Source organism: Arvicanthis niloticus, chromosome 1, assembly GCF_011762505.2.
Source record: "Arvicanthis niloticus isolate mArvNil1 chromosome 1, mArvNil1.pat.X, whole genome shotgun sequence".
NCBI classification, from domain to species: domain Eukaryota; kingdom Metazoa; phylum Chordata; class Mammalia; order Rodentia; family Muridae; genus Arvicanthis; species Arvicanthis niloticus.
In genome coordinates, this window is record NC_047658.1 from 68,375,821 (window position 1) to 68,397,525 (window position 21,705).

General features: G+C 42.7%; 1 protein-coding gene across 5 annotated transcripts in view; it reads right to left on the minus strand.

Annotated features, from left to right (window-relative positions):
• Uvrag (UV radiation resistance associated) overlaps positions 1 to 21,705 on the minus strand; it is a 251,710-nt gene that overhangs the window by 98,312 nt on the left and 131,693 nt on the right. For all 5 annotated transcript variants that reach the window (XM_076938617.1, XM_076938594.1, XM_076938584.1 and 2 more), the window contains 4 exons: positions 21,392 to 21,518; positions 8,485 to 8,569; positions 6,226 to 6,313; positions 4,630 to 4,690 (listed from right to left, as the gene is read on the minus strand). In XM_076938617.1, the coding sequence (XP_076794732.1) occupies positions 4,630 to 4,690; positions 6,226 to 6,313; positions 8,485 to 8,569; positions 21,392 to 21,518 (361 nt within the window). The remainder of the gene's footprint in view (positions 1 to 4,629; positions 4,691 to 6,225; positions 6,314 to 8,484; positions 8,570 to 21,391; positions 21,519 to 21,705) is intronic.

The following is a 21,705-nucleotide window of genomic DNA, read 5'->3' on the forward strand; positions in this document are numbered from 1 at the left end:
ACCTGACAAAGCCAAAACATGGCCCTCTGAGATATGCTTTTCCAGCAAGCATTAACAACGTCCGCCACACCTAACACAGAGCAGAGGTGTGGGTTTCCTAGGCTGCTCTAGGGAGTAGAAAGGTCACAAACGAGACTTCTGCTGGTGGGAAGCTGGAGGGTGGGAGGAGGGCTGGGAGCCATGGGATGAACTGTAAGACTTAGCTATGTGAAATGATACTAATTCAACAGTGTTTGAAGGGCTTGAAAGCAAAACAAAAAGCCACAGTTCCCTTATAATAGGTATTTATGATTTGTTTTTAAGATACAGAAAGCCATTCAAAGCTAGAGCTTTTGTGTAATCTTTATGATAAAAATTTGCACAAACACACAATAACTACACAAACATTATAAATCAGTTCAGCGGTCCTTTAGTTCTATGTTGGACAAACTGTTCATATCGCAATGCATCTGAGCACAGTGAGTGATCACAAAGCTCTTACCATCCCGCCTTCTCAGTCCCCGAGGCAGCTCATCTGTTAAGGGGCTGAGCACCCTCTCACCCAGACAGGACAAAATAGTTAAGACTCTAATCAGTGCCACAGCAGTTACGGAGTCATCCCATGTTCTCAATGAAATACTGTTTGACATATGGACTCTCCTTTCCAAAAAACCATGCCTGCATGCAGGGCCACAGACACAGAGGACACCTGGGTCTCATTACCACAAAAGGCTCTCGTGCTATGGATTACTTAAAAACACACTTAAAAACACACAAGCACAAACATTGTTTTTTTTTTCTTTTCTTTTCATTTCTCTTTTTTAAACTAAATGTCTCAGTCAATGGAACTTAGATGAGCGCTCCTCCCTGGACCCTTTCCTCACACTGTGTGCAGCTCTCGCTGGCATGCTCTAACAATAGCTGCCTTACTCAGAAAAGCATAATAAATACAGGGCCCCTGGTGGAGTTTCCAAACATCACTGACCCATGCAGTGTTAATCTGTATCTTGCAAAGGCTCACAGACAACATGAGAAGCTCCTTTCCTAGAACCTCTCCCAGAATGCACTGCTATAGCACACTGAAAAGTCCTTGGATGCTCAGGAGGTCATTATTTAAAGACAAGAAAGCTGTATCACCACAGCCATAAGGGGGACCTTAGATTCAGGCAGATCAGTGGTAACACTAGGCTTTGCCACCAATTAAGGTGAGTCCTTGGATGGAAAAATGTTTGAATTTTTCAAAGCCTCAATTTTATTTTATTTTTTCTCCTCCCTTCCTCTCTCCCACCCTCCCTCTCTTTCCCTCATCTCTTTCTCTTTTTAAAAATGAAACAACAAAACAAGGTAGTTCTCTATCCATAATAGTAATTCTCACAGAACTAAAGTAACAGTATAACAACAAACACTACTCTTGCAATTTTTGAAACAGTCTCATGTAGTGGGAGCTGGCATTGAACTCCTGACCTGCCTGCCTCCAGGTGCTGGAATCACAGGCACTCCATCCATAGCGGGTTGATGTCGTTTCTACTCACCCAACTTAAATCACCCTCTTACCCTTCTTTCAAACATTCTCTGGTTCTATGAAGTGGTTTTTATAATCCCTTCCCAAGAGAACTATTCCCACTTTTTTGAGCCTCTAACATAGTATGTATTCAGTAACTACTTTCTTGCTTGGCTTAATTATATATCTGTTGCCCACAACAGAACCACAACCTCCCCTAGGCCAGATCAGTGCTTTAATCCTCTCTGTATCCTTCAGAACCTGGCAAGGCAGATAACCAACAGGGCATCTGTGTTGCTATACTACCTAAGTGTCCTGCAGAATGCGAACACAATATAGCTAGCGTATATCCTTCTCAAAACTCCTGACTCTAGGGCTCTCAAGGAGTGGACTGAACAGGACCTTGGGCTAAAATTAAATGTTTGTTTTATTTTATCTCCCATTTCACTCTTCATCGACTTCACTGACGGGCCACTGTGCATTTTTTTTTTTAAAGGACTAGAGAATGTATTCAGCTTTACTAAGCATTCTAAGTGTGGACAGCTATGGAAGCTATGAGAAACAAGGCACTCCAAAGAAAACTAAAGTAGAACCAGAAACCTTGGGCAGCCCAGGGTATCGGACTGCCACAGACACCATTCCTGCTCCCAAGCAGGCTGTCCCCATTTAGCAGCCAGAGGGACGACAGCACGGTTCAGCACATGCCTCAGCCCCTCTGAAGCTCTTTTGGCACTGGCCACGTACTGAGAATGAACCAGAAACCCCTTCCAGTGGCCTCAAGGCCTGCTGACCTGTCTCCTCCCTCTCTGACCCTCTCTTCCCCTGCTGCTTACTATATTCCAATCATATAGAACTGATCTTCTCTCTCCTTCCCTCCTCTCCCTTTGCAAGTAATTCCACTTATATTTACTGAGGAGAGGACTGCCCAGCAGACAAGAGGCAGGGCCGGCTCTCCCACACTCACACCCTTGGGTTGGCTAGCCTTCAACCCCCACATTCAGGGCCAGCTCTACTGTGTTGCAGCAGGTGAGACACAGAACCAGCTTTCCTGTTCTCATGACCCCAGGGCCAGCTCTAGCACCTGCCATAGGTGACAAAGGGTGAGACAAGTTGCAGGGCCAGCATCTCACGCCCAAACCCTTGAAGCTGGTTTACCAGCATCCCCACCATTGGGGTCAACTCTACTGTGCTGCCCAGAAGTGCAAGGCCTGCTCTCCCAAGTTCTGCAGCAGGCGAGGGGCAGGGCCAGCTCTCCTGCCTGTCATAGGTGGCAAGGGGTAAGGGGGCATCTCTCCCTTGCACATGTCACGGTAGGGCATGTGGTAGGTACAGCTCTCCCACGGTCATGCCCTCAGGGTTGGCTCACCTGTGCCCCAGCCACTAGGGTCAGCTTTATTTGTGCTGCTCAGGTGAGATGCAGGGCCCACTCTCCCAAGTGCTATAACTGGTGATAGGGAGGGCCAGTTCTCCTGTTCTCATGATCTCAGGGTCAGGTCTCCCACCTGCTGTAGGTGGGGAGAGGCAGGCGGGGAGAAGGGTATTTCTCTCTTCCTTGTCCACACTACTGCATGGGAGACAAGTGGTAGGGCCAGCTCTCCCGAGCTCATGCCCTCAGGGTCAGCTTACCCTCAAGTCCTCCAAAGTGCAGGAACTGTTCTCAAGAGCAATTAGTAAATACAATTTTAATTATCATTTTAATTTATGTGTATGGGTATTTTACCTGTATACTTCTGTGCATCATGTCTGTGCCTAATGCCTGTGGAGGTGCTGTAACACCTCGAACTAGAGTTACAGGTGGTTGTGAGTATCATGCGGGTGATCGGAATCACACCCATGTCTTCTGGAAGAGCAGCCAGTGCTTCTGGCTGCTGAGGCATCTCTAGTCCCAGTAAATGCAGTTTTTAATGAGTGAGCGAAGAAAGTAATGCACCATGGGCTCTAGGATACCACAAATTTGCATAAATGAACACCAAAGTGTACCCCTTGACTGAAAGAGGTGTGAAGGCTCCATGTACAATGGGAAGCAGCCCCACTCCACCCTGCCCTGCCCTGCCCTGCTGCTAATGCCACTTCCCAAGCTTCCTTTGGCTTAATAAGCATTAAAGATGAATCAAAACCTCAAGCTTTTATAGACACTAGTGTGTCCCAGTTCTCACAGCAATTACAGAAGTCTGACTGGAAAATAACGCAAACATGACATAGCCTACAGACCTGAATCGAGATAGTCTCTTGACTATCATTCTCCTTATACCATATCCCAGCTATCTGTGTGTTTTGCAGGCAGATGGAGTAATTAGATAAACTCCACCTGAGTGTTTCTGACCACAAACGGCAATGTTCTTCAAAGGAAAATGGAAGCATGTCCTGATGGATACTAATGACACCCTCCTCTGAAGTTCTGTGGTACACAGCTGGCTTTGCAAATACTCTACAAGACATATTGAAGACATGCAAGCAGCATTTAGGCTACAGGGGAAAGTAAGGCAATTTATTAATAACGAAAATAGTCTCCTGGACGGGGATAAAGCTCAAAGGGTAAAGTGCCTGGTGTACAAACACGAGGCCTTGAGTGCAGACCTCTGACACATACATTAAAATATATACTCTTGTCTTTGGTATTCAGAAACTAGAAAAGATTTTAAAATACAGGAATTATTTTAAATCTGAAATATGTAATCTCTTTAATGTTAAAAAAAGTGAGAAGTCAACAAATTAAAGCTATGCTAAATGGAAACACTCAAGATTAAATCTCAAATACTTTTCAGGTTGGTAACATGACTCAACAACAGACAACCCCTGCTCTAACCCTGCTCCTAGCTCTACACAAATTTTCATAAAAACCAAGAACAAAGACCGGGAATTACCAGTCTGCTGTCTGAAGCCCATTATTATTATTGTTATTATTTTAAATTTCAAATACAAGGCTCAGTAAGTATTCATTCCAAGATTAGGCTAAATGTTTTGTTACATTTACTACCAGGGAAGCAGATTCTGTGTACTTCTAACTGGGAATGCACAGAAATTCTAAAATCCCCTTTGGACAAAGTACTGGGTATCCATTATCACGATAACTCTATTCCCATACATATTATATATACCAAATCTTTATAATTAAAAAAAAGAAAGAAAGAAAGAAAGAAAGAAAATACCTTGGAAATCTTCGGAATTAGGCAACTTGACACCACATACAAAATAATCCTTATGCTCATTCTGTGAATTTAACCAAAGAATGAAATTAATTCATTGTACTTAAAAAGCAAAGCCACTAAGACAAATCCAGACTCCAGCAGGTCAATGTAGAAGACTGCCCAGGCTGTATGGTGACTGGCACATTACTTTCCTGGACTTTGTTATGCTTGACATTTTGATAGTAAAATTACATGTGCATCATTCAAAGAAAAGGGCATATGAAAGTAACAACATAAAACATCCTCTTGTCAGACATATCTATAATCTATAATCCTAGCACTTGGTGGGCATGGCGGCAGGACTAGGAGTTCAAATTCATTCCTAACTGCATCATGTGTTTGAAGAAGCTGGAGCTACATGATATCTGTTTTCTAAAACAAGAAAAAGAAAATATTCTGGCCAGGCAGTGGTGGCGCACGCCTTTAATCCCAGCACTTGGGAGGCAGAGGCAGGCGGATTTCTGAGTTCGAGGCCAGCCTGGTCTACAGATTGAGTTCTAGGACAGCCAAGGCTATACAGAGAAACCTTGTCTCGAAAAACCAAAAAGAAAAAAGAAAAAAAGAAAAAAAGAAAACATTCTGGCTAACCCATATTCACTCCATAAACAGTTTAATAAGATTCTAGGAGCAAATTCAAATTCTATTGGCTTTTTCTCTGAAAATCAGTTTACTAAATTGATAACCATTAACAAGAAGCTACCAAATTTAGGACTCGATTTTCTAACTAATAATACACTCAGATTTACTTCACTATCACCTTTTATATTAAGAAACTGCATTAAAAATTTAATGTCCTGACAGTTGCCTCAGGAATAACTTAATGAACAAATGCCCATAGGTCACTGAGCAATTATATTTTAAAGCAGCATATATACATCAGAAGAAACATCAGAAATGGTGGATAACTGGTTGAATAAAAAGATTCTGAAGGAACCAGGAATAATTTGGCATTGTTTCTGATGATATGAATTCATACCATCAAGCTGATATATAAGACAGTGAAACTATGGGACTTGAGACCAACTAAATGTGTGTGTGTGTGTGTGTGTGTGTGTGTGTGTGTGTGTGTGTGTGAGAGAGAGAGAGAGAGAGAGAGAGAGAGAGAGAGAGAGAGAGAGAGAGAGAGAGAGATCGCAACCAGAGGTGAACTTTGCAGCTCTGGGAGGCATTCCCCAATACGGCTTGTCTACCTTGTTTTTGAGACAGGGTCTCTCAATAAGACCTGAGACTGGATAATTGGGTGTACTAGCCATTGAGTCTCAGGAATCCTCCTGCCTCCACCTCCCCAGCACCGGGACAAGAGCCAGCCATCATGCCCAGCTTTTTACTTGGGTCCAAGGGATGGAACTTGGGTCTTTGTGCTTGAATGGGGAGCACTTTCAGGGTGGATCTCTCTTCCCAGCTCTGCCCACTGGAGACTTGATATACTCTTGAAATGGATACTAGCTCTTAAAGTTCTCCTGAATTATGAGAGAGCATGCAGAGTGATGATTTTCTCACTGAAAGGAAATTTCAAGAGGAATCATCTCTCCATCCCTCCAGGAATTTGAGACTTACCAAATCAATAGGGTAAATGTAGGGAAGCTCCGAGAGCAACTGCCTGCAACGGATTGTCAGCTGCGCGTTGGTCTTCAGAAAGAGCTCTCTAAGGAGAAAAAACCAAAAGTATATTCAAAAGTAAAAAATTACGCTTCATGCTTTCTAACATTTATCTCTACCTAATTAAACCACAGACGATTAAATGGTCTGTAATAGGCTAGAGAATTTCAGAAGTGGAGGCAAGAGTGATAGCCATCTTGAATCCTGACCTGTTTCCAACATTGCCAATTATGTTAACTTTACACTGTGGGCTACTGTATGCCCAGCACTGTGCTAAGAGCTATAAAGAATATACTATAAAGAATATAGTAACCAAATACCCATGCCAGCAGTGCCTATTACTACATACCAGGAGCACTGCAAGTGTTCGCTCAATTATTCCACCAACCACAGTGAGCCATCACTGTACCCACTAAACACTTAATAACCAGTGACTCAGGGAAGCTGATTGGATTTCAGGATTTGATTTATATGGCATTTCCTTTAAAAAGGGACGGGTGTGGGGAGAAAGAAAAGTAAAAGTATCCTTTCACAGCTACCCGTTATAACTGTCTCAAGAAACAGTGTCCTGTGATATCAGAAAAATAACAAAATAAGATGAACAGTTGAGCAAAATCCCAAGGTGTCGGGTCAGATGAGAGCTCATCTCCTGAGCAACTAAAAATGTGGCCAGCATAAAACATCACAGAGTATGCTTCCTGCCTGTCTTACCAGCTTAAAAACAGAAGGCATTTAAAAGAAACTACAGGCAGAGCAGAAGGGGCAGCCTTGCACTGCTGCAAAGGGCTCCGTTTCACCAGCAGACGTGCTAGACTGCTTCAGTCTCTAACCACAGCATCTAACACCTTTGGAATTTTCTGAATAATGGGGTTATTTTTTTGTTATTCTTGATAATGCCTACGTAATTAGGGTAATGAAGTGAGTTGCAGCAGACATTCCAGGGACAGAGCCGGTCACTATCATGCCTAAGGAGAAGAGAATTAGTTTTCAGCTCTACCCACACCTCCTTCCATGAAAGGCTTAGAAGGGGCTGGAGAGCAATCTCCATGTATCATTTCTAGAGGACAAGGCCTGATGAGTGTCATATTGTGAAGGCACCTAGATGATGGCAAGCCTGCAGTGGGCACAGAGCCACCTCCATCTGGCAGTTTATCTGTATCCTTGACAATCCTCACCATAGCCAGTAATATCAGTGTTTCCTCAAGTCTGTGAGGCCCTTGAGTAAATCGACAACTAGTTGAGCTGAAGGAGGAACTTAATGGGAATCATAGCTGGCTGGTAGGAAACACAGGTGTCAGTCTGCAGGAACTGTCAGGAGGTATCCAGCAGGGTAAGAAGTGAATTAAATCATAGGACATATAGGTCTGCTTATGAGAAAATCTAGAGTCGAAAGTGTTGTCAAGTCGACGTGATGAAGAACACAGATTTACTCCTCCTGCTTGAGGAGCACTGGACTCTTGGCGGCTCTGCCGGTGAGCTGGACAGAGACTCTGTGGAGCTTGGTTTTCCTACCTGCAAACTGGAGAATAAGAGCAGATGTTCTCTGCTTTGTCCTAGGTCTAGGATTCTTGAGTCCTCAAAGGAAAATGAGGAATGACAGAGCTTGCCACAGAAGGGAATGAGGTAAGGGGAGGAACAGAGGTGACGAGGAATTAACGTTCGAGGAGAGAAAAGCTATTGTCATCTAGTGTTGAGGGAAAATCTAAAATACACTATAGTTGTATAATGCTAGTTTGTTGAAGGGTATCTGAAAATTAAGCAAAGAATCACCATATTAAGAAGAAAAAAATATGGTAAAAGAAAATGGTATTTTAAGAGGAACTCCCTGATAGCAGCACTGGGATTCAGCTGGAAAGCTGGAGAAAGTGTGCTCAGAGCCATGCTCTAAGTATTTCGGAGGTCATCAAATGTGATATCAAGAAGCAGAAGTCTTAAGAAAGCGAGCCAACTAGCTGGAGGGGGCATGGAAAAGGTAAGGAGAGGAGAGGATGGAAATACCGGCCCCATATGTGGCCTGGGTGATGAGGAAGAGTGCTCCTGTTTCTAGATTCTTTCATGGTGCAAACACACAGTGGGTCCTTACAAATTATCTGCTGAGTAGGTGAATGGGGTGCTGAGATACACAGTGTATAAATTAGCTGCAGCCTTTTAAAATGCTGCTTTCCCATCGTTCCCATAAACTTAAGGCTCAGAGAAGCTCTTCTCAGCTGCTTTTACCTTTTGGCAGTACACTCCTTCCTCAGCTCACTCAGGGATTCCTTCTGCAGTTGAAGCTTGCCATGCTCAGTCGAAAATGCACTTCCTACAAGGGGAGATGGAAGGAGACACGGACAGATGTAATACTGCAGACAAGATGCTCAACTACATGGACACACACAGAGCTCAGTCTCCCGCCTGGGACAACTAGACAGAGTGAGCAGGCAAGGCGCATCAGTACAGAGGGTTTGAGATGGACTAACGGGACTGCCATTGGCTCGGCTTACATGGTCCAGCGCCCAGCAGAAAGCAAACAGCAGGACTCTCAGACTCTGCACACAGGTTTCTGGACACTGACCAAGAAACCTTTATGAGACTTCAAAATTCAGACTTCACTCCTGAAAGACTGGTTAACTTATTTTCAACCACAAATTCTACATAACATTACTGAGAATGTAAAATGTAGAACAGGAAAATTACCTACATTTTGATGGCTATACTACAGTTCATATAACTGGTTTTATGAACTTTCATCTTGCTTGTATATATTTTAGTGAAATCACAGGGCACAGGCAATATGTGTTCAGATTTTTCCATATTATGCCACAAGCATTTTTACATGGTGACAGTCTGAAGTTATGGCTGTGTAAAACTCAGCTTTATAGATGTGGCTTGTAGTGCTATCATACATTTTATCTCAAAAGGCTGACACTCGAATCCTATTATAGAACATTTCTTTTGAGTGTATGCGTTAGTATGCTAATGATTAATATTTGTGTTCGTATGCCTGAATCTTGTGACTATGTGAACTACATGACCTTCAGTTTTGTGATAATAAAATCTTTTTCTATCTTCCTACTCTGAGAAAATGTGAGCTTGCGTTCTTGACAGCCCAGTCCTGATTACATCTGCAGGGTCCTCAGGCACAGAGAAACGGTGTAAGATCCTGACATACTCAGTTTTGTATTTTTTCAAAGGGTTTTGTTTCATGAACTATGATGCAATAAGAAGAGCTGCCCTGAGCTCCTCTGCTCCTCCCACCCACAGAGGAAGAACAGAACACAGGCTTGACTGGCCAGAATCCAGTTTGGACCTTAACACAAAACCCACCACCTACAGAGTTTTTGTTTGTCTTTTAATTTAACCAAGGACCTCATTCAAGCTAGACAGATGCTGTGCTGCAGGTCCAACCGCCCGGCCCTACGCGGGTTATACCCAAGGCTTCTCTGAGCACCTTTTCTTCTCCTTCAACTATAAAGACCAACATGTGGAGGAATAAGACCCCAGACTCAAGGAGCACCACTCATCTTCTGCAGCCAAATATTCCTCCCCAAATCTTTGTCTTGATAATATGACATTTGGGTTGGCACTCACCACCCATGATCAAGTGTCCCTCTGCACACACCTGGCTGTCCGGAGATCTAAGTTCTCTGACGCATGAGAAAAGTATGTGTCTTTTTCATTGGGCTAAACATCAGATTTCTCTCTTCTGTTCTAGGCCAGTGCAGGAAGTCAAATGTGAACATACCAATTTTTAAAAAAGCTTGTGTGTATGTGTATTGGGGATGGAGTGGGGGGAAGCTATTCCATTTGTTCTATGTGGTCTTGTTCATGCATTTTTCCCTCAAATACTAAAATAACATTTTTTCCCTCAAATATTTTTCCTCAAATCACTTCAACCCCCAAAATAATTGATTAAGATAAACAACTGGTATAGTTTCACTTGAAGCAACAGAGATTTATGTATGCAAAATGCCTCATTCCTCAGCACCAGCTTATTATAAGCAGCCAGAACTGCTGGCAGCGCAGCTTTCCTTCAGAGCGTACTGGATGTGGTGGGCGTGTGGAGGCACAATAACTTTATTTAAAACCACTGCAACTGCTGAAGAGAGCATGTTACTTTGGTATCGTCTTAGTACAGGGTGTTTCCAATCCTTCATTCTGCCATCTTCCTCCTTCCTCTGAGTTAGTTATAAAAGTCCATAGTCACCTTCCTCTCTGTTCTACCTTTCTAGTATGCCAAATACTTATACACATATAAGTATACAAATACTTACATGGGACCAAACAAGATCAGGAATTCATTGTATATAAAAAGCATTGAAAACAAATGTTATCAAAAGTTACTTCAAACAAACAGAAGGAACGAAATGGGCCACAGGCCACCTCCCTTCTCCTGCTTTTCTTCTTTCTTTTTCTCTCTCTTCTTTTCTCTCTCTCTCTCTCTCTCTCTCTCTCTCTCTCTTTCTCTCTCTCATTTTTATTTAGTCACTTTACATCCCTCTCACTGCCCACCCCTCCTGCCCCCCCCCCCAATCCTCCCTGAGAGGGTTGAGGCTCTCCCTGGGTAGCCCCCACCCTGGCACATCATCAAGTCTTTGTATATCCTCTCCCACTGTGGCCAGACAAGGCAGCACAGCTAGAACATATCCCACAGACCAGCAACAGCTTTTTCTTAGCTCCTGATGGTTTTACCTGGAAAGGGCTCTGTCTCCCAGGAACCCTGAAAGCAGCCTACCCATCTCTTCCTGGGCTGTACCTTTTCTCTACTGTATTTCTCCACATGATCTTACCTACGCTGTATCGTATAGCATTGGTTTATTCCCACCAGTATGGACTTATCCCTTATGTCTAAATTGCTGCTATCAATGGGTCTTTAGGAGAGAAGGAAAAGAAATATATGCTGGGTTTGCATCTCCCCAACTCGCTCCAGCTATCCCCATGTCTAGGCATACGTCAGTGATCCACCCTACTGAGACAAGCCTCTGTGCACTGGGAACACAGGCAGTCGGGATACATTTAACAACTAAACAGCACTGTTGGTGCCTGTAAACCTAACAACTGAAGAATATCATCAAGAAAACAAAACACAGCTTCTTCAAGCTTTCTCTCCACAGAGAATTTGATCTTCAACTAGCCATTGGCCAGATCCTGTCAAAGTTATAGTTAAAGCTGTTGCACACCCAGTCTGTTATCTGTCGTGAACAGGTTGTGATAAGGTTTTAGGGTCCCCGTGGGAAGACAGGTCCTCTCCACTCAGGAATCTTATACAGGATTAACTGTGAGATGGTCAGTTCCCTGAGAGGGGAGAGAGTACGTCAGAGACAGAGGTTTGATATTTAAATGCTCTTTAATAATGTTCAGCAAACAATATATTATCACCAATGCTAAAGCTATTGTAACAACGAGGTATTGCCATATTTCCTATGCATTGACTCTATCAATGTCAGTACAATAAACACAAATAGTAAGTTGCTAATTACCGAAGAAATAAGCATAACAGTAAGTACATTATTACTCATGAGTTATACGACCTGAGTCCTTATGACTGTAGTTTCTAGCAGCTTAGGTCCGAAGAGTGCTTGACCACAAAAATAAGGGTGTTCTGCGGCTCCCAGCAGCTCAGGTCCAGAGAGTGTTTGACCATGAAGTTAGAGGCTTGGTCTCTCGGCTGTCTCCTTGATGATCGGGTACAGAGTGCTCAGTCTCTCGGCTGCTGCTTTTATGATCCATGCTGCAGAGTGCTTGGTCTCTCGGCTGCAGAGGAGGCCTGACCGGAGGATCACGCTAGGTAACCATTGCTACCAGTGTGATGAACTGCTCTGGCCAAGGGCTCCTTTTATGCATGAATTAGGGTTACTTCTGACGTACATGGCAGATAACCAGATGTGTCTGGTTATCTGTGGGCTATGACTTCATTGCAGGTGGGCTTTTAGTTATCATCATATTTTAAGACATGTTTAAGCTTGTTTTCTGGACTTGTCCAGACTTGTTTTCTTTCCTATTACAATATGGAGTCAGCTCTGTTAAGGACCTGATCCTTACAAAAACCAATAAACGATCATTCTGAGTTTTACATATGATGCCAGATGACCAAAAAGCAATATTCTTGAACTGTGAAAATTCTCTCCTTAGCAAAATGCCTTTTCTGTACCAGGAGTTAGGATGTTGTACTTTTCATGGGTTAATAGACGGATTTTTGTATGTGTGATTTTTGCAAAGCTGTAATTGACTGTACTTCATTACAAGTTCACCATCTTGCACACAAGAAACTGCACACTAAATTCCACCCCAAGAACTTAGTGCTAAGAGAATTATTTCCTCCATTGCAGGAACTGGTAAGTTCCCTTATTACAGGGATGGGAAGCAACTGGCTTTCTGCTTCTACACAACTGGTCTGACAGCTGAGGGCAGCGCTCATTTTAGTTCTTAAGAACGAAAGCCTTGACCTTGGAGCTTCAATTGAATTTAGACTGTCTGCCAGACGTATCTGGGCTAAAATATTGCCTAAGCTACACCCAAAACTCTAGACAAGTCTGTACTAGACAAGTCTGTATTTAATCTTTTTTATTGAGACAAGGTCTCCATAGGTAGTCTGAAGTGGGACCAGACCTTAAGGATTCTTTGGAAAGTCGGTTGTGTCAGATGGTGTTTTGCTGGGCAAGCACGTGAAGGAGTGTTTTCCTGAAGTGGACACAGGTGAAAGGCTAAGGCAGACTCGTGAAGGAACGTTACAATAAAGTAGACACAGGTGAAAGGATGTTCTCCTAAAGCAAACATGTGAAAGGACACGTGATGAAGGATTCTTTGCAAACAACATGCATGTATTGGTCCCCCTTACATTGCATAGTTGAGCTCCATCTGTCATGGCTCCATAGAGAGAAATGTACCAAAAAAAAACCTTCTGGTGGTGTGCTGCTGCTTCTTGCTGCTTCTGAGGACATTGGCTGATTTGGCACAGTGCTGTCAGCTGAGACAGACTCTCCTAGAGTTTTGTTAGGTCAGAGGCAAGACACATGATGAGGCAAGACCCGTGGAGGACATGTGATGTTTGGAGGAAGTAAATAGGACTCCACAGACTGTGACAGAGCCTTACTTGTAGAGCTAGCTGCAACACTTCTTGGTCCCACATCTTCACTGCTCTTTGCTTCACTGAGAGAGGCACCAGGCTGAGAACTCCTGGTGTCCTTGTTGGCCGTAATTCCTCCTGCTGCCAATTCAGCTGAAGCCTGTCTGTCTCTACTAGGCCGTGTCACCACTGCTGATTCATGTTTGCTATCCCAACCCTACTGAGCTGGACTGCTGGTGTATCCCTGAAGTCTTTGTGAGTGGACTGAGCTGCTGCTGACCTGTGAACTGAACTGTTGACTTCTTCACAAGGCAGATGGAGTTTGCTCCAAAGAACCATTTCTAAACAGGTCCACTTCTCCTGTATCCTTTCTTTTCCACTACCTCTGGTGGGTAGTGAGGTAGAAGGGAGGTTAAAGTGTTTAAGAACCATCATTAAAAGTAGGTTTGGAAAATTAACAGTAGTCTAGGCAGGCCAACCAGTCCCAGCTTTTAGAGGACTGGAGTTACAAGTGTCACCACCCACCAGCAAACTCTTAACTTCTCTGAGCTTCTTTTTGTTCATACAAAATAAGGATGGCATCACGTTTCTCTGTGCAAACCCCCACGGAGGTCCGAGAGCGTGAACAAAACTACATAGCTGGCTTGAAACGTTACTTTAAAATAACCACAAAGCACAAGGAGGTGTCCGCCTACCAATCCTATCTGAATCTCTAATTTGCTTTCACTGTAGGAAAAGCCCGGTCCCTGTAGTTCCTAAGCCTTTCCTAGCTCCAATAATTAGAACAGTGACCCATCCCCACCTTGAAAAGTAATAGGATATTATAGAATTCTGGTCATCAAATATGTAAACAAACTGCCCATGCTGTATTTTCTCAGCTTTGTTTTAGTCACTAAATAAGGAAATACTTCCAAGTCTATTCTGAACTCCCTTCCAATCAACCCACTGTGCTGGTTCCAATAGGATTGGCCCCATAGACTCATGTGTCTGAATGCTTGGCCATAGGAAGTGGCACTATTAGAAGGAGTGGCTTTGTTGAAGTGTGTCACTGTGGGGCAGGCTTCAAGGTCTCATGCTCAAGCTGTGCCCAATGTGGCACAGTCTCCTCCTGCTGCCTGAGAATCAAGATGTAGAACTCTCAGCTCCTTTCTAGCACCACGTCTGCTTGCGTGCTGCATGTTTCCTGCCATGACAGTAATGGACTAAACCTCTGGAAGTCTAAGCTATCCCTAACTAAATGTTTTAAGAGAGTTGCCATGGTTGTGGTGTCTCTTCACAGCAAATGGAAACCCTAAGATACCCAGTTGACACAATACGGTGCTCCAGCTCTGGGGTTTCTTTTTAACTCTACAAGCCAAGCCTCTCCCCTTTTAAGTCTCATATTCTTAGTTTCAAGACTGAGCTCCTTAAGGCAAACTCTCCCAAGCCATCTTTGTAAACAGTGGCTACCCATAGTTAGCTTTTGTTATCATGGACTGTACTAGCACTAGTAGGTAATGACAGCTATTAACTGGCTTATTCTTAAAAAGAATTTTAATCTTATTTATGTCTCTGTGTGGTGCCTGTGGAGACCAGAAGAAAGCATCAGATGCCCTGAAGCTGGAATTACAGGCAGTTGTGAACCACCTGACACATGGGTGCTGGGACTTGAACTCCGGGTGAGTGTTCTTAACTGGTGAGTCATCTCTCCAACCATTTGTTGAGTTTCTTAGTTATTATCTTACTCACTGCATAACGACCCAAAGCTGGGTATCTTAATCTTTTTATTTACTCATTCTACATCACCTGCTTCTCTAGTGCTTGCTGCTCAAGGATTGGACAAGGCAGGCTATGTCCCAACCAATGTAAAAAAGTCCCCAGGTTCTTCCTCTGTCCCTCTTTGCTTTAACCCAGTAAGTTATCACAGTGGAATCTATCACCCAACACACTGTGGTTCATCTTTTACCTGAACTGCAGGCCAGAGCAACAGAAGAAATTTTCCACTGCACAGAAGATAAGAACAAACTACAGAACAAAACAAAACAAACAAAACCCTTTGCTGGGCAGTGGTGGCGCACGCCTTTAGTCCCAACACTTAGAAGGCAGAGGCAGGTGGATTTCCAGGACAGCCAGGGCTATACAGAAAAACCCTGTCTCGAAAAACCAAAAAAACAAACAAACAAAAAAAACAAAACAAACAAACAAAAAAACAAACCCAACAACAACAACAACAAAAAAACCTACAGACATAGGCAATACTAGTTCACAAATTTCTTAAAAAATGATAAAAAAATTTATAATTAATGAGAGTTGCATATAAAAACTGTTTGGTTTTACTTTTGCTTATCACAATAAACTAAGAAAGCCCAGCACAACAGGAGAACAGCTGGTTGGGGGTCTAGAGGAGCACAGGGCCCAGAGTTTGGGTTTGGGCAGGCAAGTGGGGTGTCTTTTCTCCAGGGAGGTAGACCACAGCATTAAATTTTAACAAAGATTCAAAAACAAAACAACAACAAAAACGGATCTCCATCCTTTCTGCCAATCCTACAGTTTGGAAAGAACAGAATCTTACAGCCTGAGGGTATTCTACAAACAACCCTAAAATAGCTGAATACCTTTCTAAGGACAAAGTAAAAAAAATGGAAGACTTCCACTCCAGGTCTCCCATGAATTAATGCTACCAAACACAAATACTCTTTTGGGGAATATTCATTACTCTTGTCATGCAATGAAAAGGAAAACAGAAAAAAGTTCCCTAGCCATTGGTCCACAGCCCAGGGCACACTATCCATTTATACTGCTTGAATGTCAGACGCACACTACAGACAGCAGCAATGACAGCTTATTTAGTAGGAACCAGATAAGCCTTAAATTCAGAAAAACTTGTATATGGATTAGGGTTTACCATGAGGAACTTAAGTGCTTCAGAGTCTGAGCCTTTTGAAAAAACATAGGAGCCCCACTGTTGTAGAAGTGCACGTGCGTGCGTGCGTGCGTGCGTGCGTGCGTGTGTCTGTGAACGTAATTTAAATGGAGTTATCATATAATGGGGGAGACAATGCTCCAACTAGACTAAGCACTTCCAGTACTAGGAATAGGTTCAATTTTGTTGATAGAGAAGAAAGGTAAAAAAATTTAAATAACGCCCAGCTAAAAACCCTGTAGCCTACAACAGTGGTTTACCAAATGGATAAACTGGTGTAATTGAGGCACAGATATTATGGGGCAACCAAGCTCTTTGTGACTGGATTTAAGGCCCATTCCAGTGAACCTGTACCTGACATTGTTAATGTGGCTAAGAACCTGAGACTAGATCCGTCACACGCCTCTGAGAAAACCTATTGCTATTATTCTGGTAAAGCTACATGGCAAGAGAATGACTCCTAATGAGGACATGCTGCTGTACCCATTGACCAGGGCCTCACTCAGCTCACATCAGAGATGAAAATTAACACAAGCACCTGCAACTAGACGATGTGTGGAGAATAATGGAACACTCAGTCGTTTATGTGCTGTCTTCATTAAATCCAAGCCTCAGGGATCTACACAGAGGAGGAGAAGAAAGAAGAGGAAGAAGAAAAGGATGAGGAAGAGGAGGAAGAAGAAGAAAAGGAGAAGGAAGAGGATGAAGAAGAGGAAGAAGAGGAAGAGGATAAGGAAGAGGAAGAAGAGGAGGAGGAGGAGGAAGAGGAAGAGAAGGAAAGACTGTAAGAGCCAGAAGTATTGCATGACAAGTCTTCCAAACACAAGAGGACTGATACACATATGAACTGGCAGAGACTGTGGCAGTCTGTACAGACCCTGCAGTCAAGCCAGCATGGTCACAGGACCAGGAGGAAGAAGTGGACACAGGATTCCATCCCTAACCAAGAGGCTATCTAGAATTGACACCCACTAGCAAAGGGAGAATCACTTTCTCCAATGGAACTCACTGGGTATGTTAATCAGACTTAAGGACAGGCCCAGCGCCAGGGCAGGCCAACACAAAACAAACTCCATGGCGATTTTGTTGAGGAGAGTTTGTTTTGTTTGTGTATTTGTTGTCTTATTGGTCTTTTGTTGTTATTCTCATTCAGGTAGGAGAGAGAGAGAGAGAGAGAGAGAGAGAGAGAGAGAGAGAGAGAGAGAGAGAGAGAGAGAGAGAAAATGAAGTAGGGTGGTTAGGGAAGTAGGGAGGATCTGGAAGAGTTGGTGTAAGGGGAAAAAAGAAAAAAGATAAAAATAAATCATCTTGCAATGCATTTTGATCTTCAAAATATCGACAGATATAATAGGCACCTAGCTTCTTCAAATTGTTCTCAGAAATGAATCCCTTCGACTCTGTTCTAAGTGGCAATGCTACTTAAGATGAATAAGAAAGGGCAGATGTAATTCCTAGAGTTATCAGAAGAATCAGCAACAAATTCAAGGTTAAATATCAAACAAACATTTCTAACCTTGTCTCCTCACCAGGTTCTCAGGCTCAGCTTTGTGGGTAAGTTTGTGTCTGTCTACCAAGTATGACCATGGTGAACAAGGATATCTCAAAATATATCAAAACCTATCAGTAAAAAAACCTGGTTACCTATACCCAGCTACAATCTCTTCCCACAATCTAGCACTTCACTGTATTTACCACAGGATCAACATGAGATCCTAACCTTCTGATGCCTCTAACAGTTTGAGGAATATAAATGAATTCTCCATTCAGCGCCTGGGGGTCCAGTGGTAGGGCTCATGCAGGAGGCCACGCATCTGATCCCTGATGCCACTGTAAATGTCAGAGCAGGGACTGAAGCATACACTGAGTGTGAAAAATCAACTGGTCTGACTCATCTAGCTTGAGGATTCTCATTCTTTCTATGACTCAATGGAGTTCCATGAGTATGACAGCTCAAACAAAAGAGATAATATATCTACCATATCTTCAATCACTAAAAAGATACAGTATTTCAACTCATAGGACTCTTATTAATGATCAAATGAAAGAAAGCCCAAGAAGCATGTTACTGCCTAACATACATGTTCCCTATAAAGAGAAGCTCATGAATATATACTATTACTCATCCATCTTTTCTAAAAATTATCAACTAGTATTCATTGACAAACATACATATACATAATGTATATCATACCCCATGCCACCTCTCCTTTCATATTCTTCTATCACTCAGCACCTTATTTCTTCAGATGAGCTCTCAACCGGAATGTGCTGCTCTCTGACTGACTAGGCTAGCTAGCTAGCACACCCCAAGGATCCTCTCATATTTGTCTCCTAGCACTGGGACTGCAGGTGCACACTACCACCCTCCAGCTTCCTATGTGGACACTGGGAAGCTAAACTTAAATCATCATGTTTACGCAGCAATCCAACAGAGGCATCTCTCATACACTACTTACTTTGAAAGGAAGTTCTTGGCAGTGATTCAGAGTTATGGAAGCCACGGAAGTATCTTCATCCTTGCATTGTTAGCTCATGAATTTAAATACCTCTGCTCAGCCAAAACTGCTTTGCATTATGAACTGCAATGTTCACTTACAGTCTTACAGAAACATAGTAAAAAGCAAAGACTTTCTACTACCATTCATTCATGGGTATATATCAAATTAGTATATCTATTAATGTTTTCCTACCAGTATTATTCAGCCTTTAAAGTATTAAATTAATGAATCTTTTAAAAGTGAATTGTTAAAAATCATATGTATGGGTATTTTGTCTGCCTGTATGTCTGTGCATAACATGTGTGCCTTGTACCCATGGAAGTCAGAAGTAGGTGTTGGATTCCCTGGAAATGAATTATGGATGGTTGTAAACCACTATGTAGATGCTGAGAATCAAACCCAGGTCTTCTGCAAGAGTAGCCCGAGCTCTTAACCACTGAGCCATCTCTACAGCCAAAATTTTTCTTTTGAACATAATATAAAAATCAGTATCACTTTTTTTTTTTAAAAAAAAGGCCAACAGTTGATATACTATCATCAAGTAGAAAATAAAATTTAAACAGAATTATAATAGTCTCATAAAGCATCAGAAAATAGGAATAAAGTCAACTAAGCAAAGACCCATGCATTATGGTTTCAGCAGTATTTTGTTAAGATCTAAGAAACAATGGTACATGGGGTTTTCTTGGGGTGGGAGACAGAACCTTAAGATTCTATTTCCCATAACTATCCTGACAGATCTATTCAATCAAGTCCCATTAAACTACTAGCAAGGCTTTCTGTTTTGTCTAGAAATTCATATAAAAATGCAAAAAGAACAAAAATAACCAAGATGATTTGGAAGAAAAACAATTAAACTGAAGAATTTCAACAGACATCAAAACAAAGTATGACAGAAGGAAAATAGAAGCTGAAAAGTAGACTGATGGCCCAGAGCAGAGGGTCCTTCACAGGCCTGAGCAAGGCCGTGGCAGTGGACACATAGGAAAGTGGAGCTACAGTGCTCAGTCTGTGAAAAACAGATGCCGCTTGTAACTCATGGGACACATAAACCTCACTTCAGATAAACTGGTGATATAAATGTGGAAAGAAAAACAGTAAAAGAAGTAAAAGAAGATGGGGGACATGTGCCTAACATGCATGTCAAAGCCACAGAAGATGGGAGACATGTGCCTAACATGCATGCCAAAGCCACAGAAGATGGGGGACATGTGCCTGACATGCATGTCAAAGCCACAGAAGATGGGGGACATGTGCCTGACATGCATGTCAAAGCCACAGAAGATAGGGGACATGTGCCTGACATGCATGTCAAAGCCACAGAAGATGGGGGACATGTGCCTGACATGCATGTCAAAGCCACAGAAGATGGGGGGACATGTGCCTGACATGCATGTCAAAGCCACAGAAGATGGGGGACATGTGCCTGACATGCATGTCAAAGCCACAGAAGATGGGGGACATGTGCCTGACATGCATGTCAAAGCCACAGAAGATGGGGGACATGTGCCTGACATGCATGTCAAAGCCACAGAAGATAGGGGACATGTGCCTGACATGCATGTCAAAGCCACAGAAGATGGGGGACATGTGCCTGACATGCATGTCAAAGCCACAGAAAATGGGGGACATGTGCCTGACATGCATGTCAAAGCCACAGGATGGGGATATGTGCCTAACACGCATGTCAAAAAAAACCCATATCCATAAACAGAGAACTCCAGAAACTGGCAGTATAAAAATTTAATAAATAATTAAGAGACTTCAGCTGACACCTAATAAAAGACTCATTTTAAGTGTGTAGGATGGCGTTTGTGAGAATGGAACCCGGGACTACAAGGGCATCTTGCACACACCACACAAAGACTGAGTGCTGCACACCAGGGTGCCAGGTGAAGATGGAGGCCAGGCAGATGTAAGATGTTTTTGGAAAAACTTGAAACACCATCCATTACAACTGAAGAATTTCCACCCTACAATCCTGCAGTTCTACAGGAATCTCCATTAGGAAGCAGGCACTAGAACATGCATGGCAGGACTAACGTAATAATTTCAAACTGGAAATTACCAACACTGAAAGCATCTAAATACATATTTGCATAATGGAATTCTACTTGGCTTTAAGAATCAATTATAATTACAGGAAGGTAAGACAAACATGCTGAAAAAGCTAGCAAAATGTGTATACATGACTACTATAAAATGCATAGTGAGGCAAAAGCAAACTCTGGTCTCATTGAAGGTACCTGGTTAGTGTAGTGTAGTGAGAATCATGGTGAATGGCAGGGAGCAGCAGGTGTTCACTTTGTAAAAAGTGTGTGTGTGTGTGTGTGTGTGTGTGTGTGTGTGCGCACGTGTATTTGCATTATATCAATGTCAAGATATTCCAAAAATACTTTAAAAATTTAAAACAAAACAAAAACCCAATAATATCATCAAGCTGGGTATGGTGGCGCACGCCTTTAGTCCCAGCACTCAGGAGGCAGAGGCAGGTGGATCTCTGAGTTTGAAGCCAGCCTGGTCTACAAAGTGAGTTCCAAGACTACAAAAGGGCTACACAGAGGAACCGTGTCTCAAAACAAACAAACAACAACAAAACAAAGCCAAATATGGCACTAGCGCAGTCTGAGGAAGGAGGCTGAAGTCTGAGGAGGGAGGCTGATGGGCAGCACTGCTCACCTTTGTCCTGCAGAGCCATCTGGTGCTTATGCAGGAAGGCCACCTCCCGGCCCAGTGCTTTCTTCTGTCTTTCCAGTTCATTTCGAAGCACCAAAATTTTTAATCGCAGACATTCACTTTCTTTTTTCTAAATAAATAAAATCACAGGTAAGTTTATGAATATAAAGTCACAGCTGTAATTGCACATCCACCATGTTTCAAACCAACAAAGGCATCTGAATATCAATAAATGTATACATATGATAAATGTACACAATAAAGACATACCACAAAACACACTACCTATTTATGACCCACAAGTTCCAGAAACAAAA